Source organism: Neofelis nebulosa, chromosome 17 (genome assembly GCF_028018385.1).
Source record: "Neofelis nebulosa isolate mNeoNeb1 chromosome 17, mNeoNeb1.pri, whole genome shotgun sequence".
In the NCBI taxonomy this organism is placed as follows: Eukaryota; Metazoa; Chordata; class Mammalia; order Carnivora; family Felidae; genus Neofelis; species Neofelis nebulosa.
This window is the reverse complement of record NC_080798.1, coordinates 42,603,328-42,609,327: the sequence shown is the minus strand read 5'-3', so window position 1 is coordinate 42,609,327 and position 6,000 is coordinate 42,603,328. Positions and strand designations below refer to the sequence as shown.

General features: G+C 52.2%; 1 protein-coding gene across 7 annotated transcripts in view; it reads left to right on the top strand.

Annotated features, from left to right (window-relative positions):
* The first annotated feature begins 2,343 nt into the window (after positions 1 to 2,343).
* Positions 2,344 to 6,000, top strand: part of TK2 (thymidine kinase 2) — a 32,262-nt gene continuing 28,605 nt past the window's right edge. For 3 of the 7 annotated variants that reach the window (XM_058706896.1, XM_058706892.1, XM_058706894.1), the window contains exons 1-2: positions 2,541 to 2,730; positions 3,465 to 3,502. In XM_058706896.1, coding sequence (XP_058562879.1) covers positions 2,553 to 2,730; positions 3,465 to 3,502 — 216 coding nt within the window. In that variant the 5' untranslated portion in view covers positions 2,541 to 2,552. The other 4 variants (XM_058706897.1, XM_058706893.1, XM_058706898.1 and 1 more) reach the window with 3 other exon arrangements.

Sequence of the window (6,000 nt, the reverse complement as noted above, 5' to 3'; positions counted from 1 at the left end):
CGTCACCATGGTCTGCACTCGTGCGCATGCGCCCCACGGGAGCGGATTGCTCGCCTCTCTCGCCTTCTCTTCTCTGTCTCTCTCTCCCTCTTTCTCCCTCTCTCCCCGAACTGGTGGGGTTTGCCTGCTACATTTCCACTGACCTATGGGGAACCACGCTGGCTGGTCCCTCTTAATGCCGCCCCATCCCGCACTACCAGGCACCAAAGACAACTGCTCTCCAGCAGTCCATATGGGTTTTCCTGTCTGGGAGTGCTTCCGGAGGTGGGTGCGGGATGGGGGTGGGGGGGTGGAGTTCAGGAATGCCTGCTGGGCAACCCCAGACTTTGGGAATCTCAAATAACACCCCTCAGAGAGGATTTCCCTTGGTCACTCCGTCTAGAGTCGCCACCATCACTTTCTCTTCATAGCACTTATCACTACGTGACATATTTAAGAATATAAATTGCACAAAACGAGGGGCTTGCCTGTGTCTGTTTCTCTCCTTGCAGGGTCCCCAGGGTCTGACACATAATAGATGTAGAATATGTGTAATCTAAACTAATGGCCTGGGCCTCATACCCTGTCCTTGTCCCCAGGGGATCACAGTCTGATCTAACAGCTTCATCCCAAGTCCCAAAAATGTTGCACTTAATCCTGAAGTTTGTGGAGGGCACGTTTGCCCTGTGCTAGGTCTGTGGCAGATATCACAGAAAGCACTAGATGAGGTTGTGGCTTTCGGGTAGCTGATTTAGAGACTGAGTGAAACCTCTCATAAATGACGTCCTCTTCCCTGTCCTAGAGGTGACTGCTAGCACCTTGCACTTCTGGGAGAGGTGGGAAACCCCTCCACTTAAGCACTGGAATGGGTATGCACACACAGTTCTTACTGCAGCAGCTTGGGTTTCAGGGCCTGGGCCTGTTGAATTATATATACCCATCTACCTCACAACCTGGGCTGAATTTTTGCTACCTGACTATGGACGGGATTTACAGGCTTCCTTCCCACCCCCAGTTGTCTGCACAGTTGGCATATTGGTTGTGCCTTTCTTTGTTAAAAGATAAACTGAGGTATATTAAACATTTTAAGAGTTTGAGCAAAAATCGATATGATTCAGGTGGCATCCAGTCTAGCAAATAGAAAGGAGCTCCGAGGAGCTGTACAAAATAAAAAACTTTTATAGGCAAAAGGAAGTGAGAACAAGGAAGTTACACTGGCAAAAAAGCGGGTTGGTTATTGCAAGGTTACTTTGCTGTGGGGGATGGCAGGGGTCTATCTCGCAGATTACATAACTAGTGTTGATCAGGCGATTCCTGAAGGACTGGCTTGAGGGTTCATTTCTGGAAGAGCCCAAACTACAATTAAATCTTGGTTTGGTCGGGGCGCCTGGGTGGCTCAGTCGGTTGGGCGTCCGACTTCGGCTCAGGTCAGGATCTCGCGGTCCGTGAGTTCGAGCCCCGCGTCGGGCTCTGGGCTGATGGCTCAGAGCCTGGAGACTGCTTCCGATTCTGTGTCTCCCTCTCTCTCTGCCCCTCCCCCGTTCATGCTCTGTCTCTCTCTGTCTCAAAAATAAATAAAAAACATTAAAAAAAATAATTAAATCTTGGTTTGGTCAGCTAGGGCTTAGCATAAGCAACTCCCATTTTGGACCTGTTTCCTGGTTTGTTTGTTTTTTTTTTTTAACACTTCCTTGAGGGATCTAGTACATTTACAGTCTAGACCCTGGACATGTCAAAGTTCAGAGGGAAGAGGCTGTGAACCAAGATACATGGCTTGAATTCCAGCTTCATCCCTTTAATGAATGCTTCTGATCATTTTTTTTATTTTTTAAAAAATGTTTATTTTTGAGAGAGGGAGACAGAGCGCGAGTGGGGGAGGGGCAGAGAGAGAGGGAGACACAGAATCTGAAGCAGGCTCCAGGCTCTGAGCTGTCAGCACAGAGCCTGACGCGGGGCTCGAACCCACCAACCGTGAGATCATGACCTGAGCTGAAGTCGGACGCTTAGCCGACTGAGCCACCCAGGCGCCCCTACTTCTGATCATTTTAATCAAGTTACCTAAGTTTTGGAGGATCATCGTTGAGAAGAATGAATGATACCCTAAGTACGTGCCAGGTGCCTGGATAGAACACGTGCTCGATTAAGTAATCTCCAATAATTTATTAACCAACCAGTCGTTGGTATTGTTGGCCATCCGTCCCTCAGGTCTTGCCAAGTCAGGGGTCCCGTTGGCGGGAAGATGTCCTGGCTGCAAACGGCTTTGCCCACACCTTGAAGTACTTTCCGGGTGGGAGAGAGGGTGAAATACGACAGGGTCTCTTTAAGAGCCCGGCGCCAGCAGGCGCCCCGGCAGCCGGCGCGGGGATGGAGGCGGCGCGCTGCGCTGGCGCTGAGTGGCGCAGGAAGGAAACGGAGCCGCCGGATCCGCCCGCCGGGCTATGCTGCTGCGGTCGCTGCGGTGCTGGGCCGCCCAGGCGCTGCGGCGCGGGGGGACAGGGAGTCCCGCCTCGGGCCCCGGGACGCGTGGGGCGCAGCGCCGGGCCTGGCCTCTGGGTAACGCGTGTTTCGGTTCCATGTCTAGCGACCCGCGCCTTGGGTCTCAGCGGCTGCCCGTCTCACTCCCCGCCCTCTGGCCTGAACCCGAAACTACTCCAAGCCTCCGGGATTTCCTGCGGGGGCGTGGAGGGGCGAGGGCAATCGTTGGCAGCTACTCCGGACCCCAGCCGGCCGCCAATGGGTGGCCGCCAGTGGGTGGGGCCGTGGGGCTCCGGCCCCTCTCTGTTCGGAGCTGGGGAGCCCTATAGAGAGCAGAAGGATCCGCTACCCCCGCGAGTGCGCGCTGCCCCAGTCCCCGTCCCACTCCTAGTCCTGATTCTTTTGGCCTTGGGGAAGACGGAGGCTGGCAGCTGCAGTTAACAAGTTCCCGGTGGGTGGTGGGTGGTTTAGGCTCTGAGCCTTTCTGCTTCCCCTGGGACTAGGGACTTCCCCTTTCAGAAATGGGAGTCACCATTATAGCCAAATCCTAGCGTTCTTTGGCCTTGGGTTGTTGGGTGGCGCCTGTGTGGTGGTTGGGCCAAGGTGTCAGCCCTGGGCTGAAACCCATGCCTGCTGCCCACTCTTAACCGTCGCGTCCCACTGGAGGCTACTCTGTTTGAACTTACTGGACCCATCTGTGAGGACCATAAATATGAAATATATGGAAAATGGAAAGTATGATATATGATGTGAAAAAAGCTGAGCACAATTGGGGCCCGGAGGTGCCAACAGGATCCAGGCAGCAGCTGCATAGTGTCCATGTAGGTAGACAGCAGTGGTGGGTCTGCCTCCATCCACCCATGGAGGGACTCAGATGTCATTAGAAAACATTTTTAGGCCAGGGAGTAAGCGTAAACATGACTGTTCTTTGTGGTGGTTTTGAAAACTAGGACAAAGAAGAGTGAATTACTTAAAACTGACTTTAAAAATTGATTTCCTTTCTTTTGTAGATAAAGATAGAGAAAATGAAAAAGAGAAAAAATCAGTGGTAAGTCCCTCATTTATGTGCACTCCCCAATGTAGGATTATATACAGAGAGAGAGCAGGAGGATTGTATATGCACAGGGAGAGAGAGAGGAGAGAGAAGAGGTGAGTGAAGAAATATGTGCACATAGTTAAAAACAAAAATATAAGAGGATCTCCAGGGATGAGGAAGTCTGTCTTCACCCCTGGGCCTCAGACCCCCTTCCCAGAGGCCACCTCTTACGAGGTTCCATATCAAGAGTCTACGCAGGTAGGAGCATACATGTATTCACAGCCTTTAGGTAGATTTGGATTGTCAGCTTGATGAATGATTACAAAGGGATTTGAAAAATGCTCACCTGTCTGGCAAAGATTGATTTCACTTTGGGTTAGTGGTTGGCAGCCTGGCTGTGAGGGAAAATCTGCTGACTGCTGCTCCCTGTCCTCCAGTGCTGAGATGGGTGGGTGGGTGGGGATACCAGAGAGAATCCATATGGGTCCACAGACATGGGTTCAGTCAGTGTAGTGACTTTGAGATGCCAGCTCTGACATGGGACTGGGACTGGTGTGAGGTTGAAGGTCAAAGGAGGGCCAAGCTGGACATGTTCATGGGGATGTTGGAGACTTTAGCTGGCTGGGGTGAGGAACAATATTTTGGTCACCATCAATCCAGAGGCTCAGTTTCTTGAGGGAGCCAGAAGTCGGTAGCTTCTGTGGCTTGGAAGAAAGTGGTTTGGTGAATGGTGGCAGGAATACCTTGGCTGGTATCTGCAGAGGGCAGAAAAGGTGAGCAAGCGCCCTGGGTATTCGGGGTGATGGAGAAGGCCAAGGATGGAATAAAGTCACGTGGAGAGGATTGGTGATTGGGAGCCTTGAGATTTACCAAAGTATGTTGAAATGAGAGGTGGGGTGGGTTCTGACACCACAGAAGGAGAAGGGGGTAGAATGTTGAGCTGAATGAGAATTGATACATTATTGTGCTATTAATTATCGAGCTAGGCACTGATGTGAGCCAGACTTACCCTGGCTGCTTTCTGGGTATGGTTCAACATGCACTCAGGCACACAGTAGGTCCATTAGAAGTGGTATGGAGCCTGCATTTAGGCCCATGGCTATTGTTTATCGTTCAAATCTTCTCCGTTCCTGTGTGGATCTGGGGACCAAGCAGCCCCTGTCACTAGTGAGTCCCTGGTCTGATGGGAGAGACAGCAATAAATAGGGCCATGGTGGACCTGGAACAGCAGTGATTCTGGGGGCTGTGAGTAGAGGGCAGAGCGTCCAGAGGACAGTGACTGAGGGGAGACTTGGGGAGCCTTGAGGCCTCCTGGGAGATGAAGGAAAGGGGGAGGCTGGAGTGTTGGAGCAGAGGGAGCTGCAAGTGTGAGTCATAGAAGGAAGAGACCCTGCAGGCCCAAAGCTTTGGCCGGTCCCCTGAGAGCTGGCATGGGGGCGTGGAGACAGGTCCCAACACCTGGAGCCTCTAAAAGACTTTGCCTCTCAGGAAGAGATGGTGGTGGGCCATGGGTGGACTTGAGGGCCACTGCCGGGCCAGAGTGGAAGGCAGAGAGGCCAGTGGGGAAGCCACTCCAGTCACATAGGGTAGGGGCCAGGGAGACAGGCCAGGTTCTGCAGATGAGTAGGAAGCAGGGTCCAGAGGAGTTGCTGAGTTACTGGGTGAGGACAGAAGACTTACCAGGGTGTTGGGTTGTCTGGGTGGATGGTGCAGCCTTTCCTGAGGACTGGAACAGGAAGAAGAGCCATATGTGGGTAGTGGGAGGTGACAAACTGAGGTGCCCAGGGGACATCCCACCAGACAGGACGCTTCAAGTCCTCATCTTTGCTGACCTGCAACCGTGAAGTTAGTCACCACCACGGAATAGGAACACGCCCTTTTGGAGGAAGGTCTCATCCAAGCAATCTGTTTCCTGCAGTGAACAGGAAAGAAACAATCTGTGCAGAGCAGTGTCTAGGCTGAGCTTGTTCTCATTTTCTGGGAAGAGGATAATTTGTTTCCTTTAAAGAACAGCAATAAAACATCACATCCATTAGTTGCCCTAATGGGATATGCCTTTTGTGCACTCAGTTGAGTTCATTTTGCCGTGTTGAGTTCTACGGGAGTGAGCTGGCATCTGTTAGAAATGTCATTGTCTAGCCTTCCTCGATACCCATTAGGATCAGGGCAGGAGGAAATAGTCACAGCTGACTGGCAGAATTTATAGTGAGGGAACAAGGTGAGATGGCCCACTGTGACCCCGCGTTTTATGTGGGGTGTGATTGAGGCTTCCCTGGGGTCGTGAAAAGGGGTCTGCCAGACCTAGGTGTGATTCCATCTTTTCCCTCCGCCAGGCCTGGTGCCTTGGGCAAGTCACATACGTGGGCCACGTCTCTCTGGGTGCCTCCGGCCTGAGTTTAAAGGTCACTGTGCCCTCATGGCTGTCTGTGAGCCCTCTCTCCCACTGCAGTTAGTGTCAGCAGAGTGTGGGTTCCAGCTGTCCTTTCTGCTTTATGCCCTTCTACAAACCT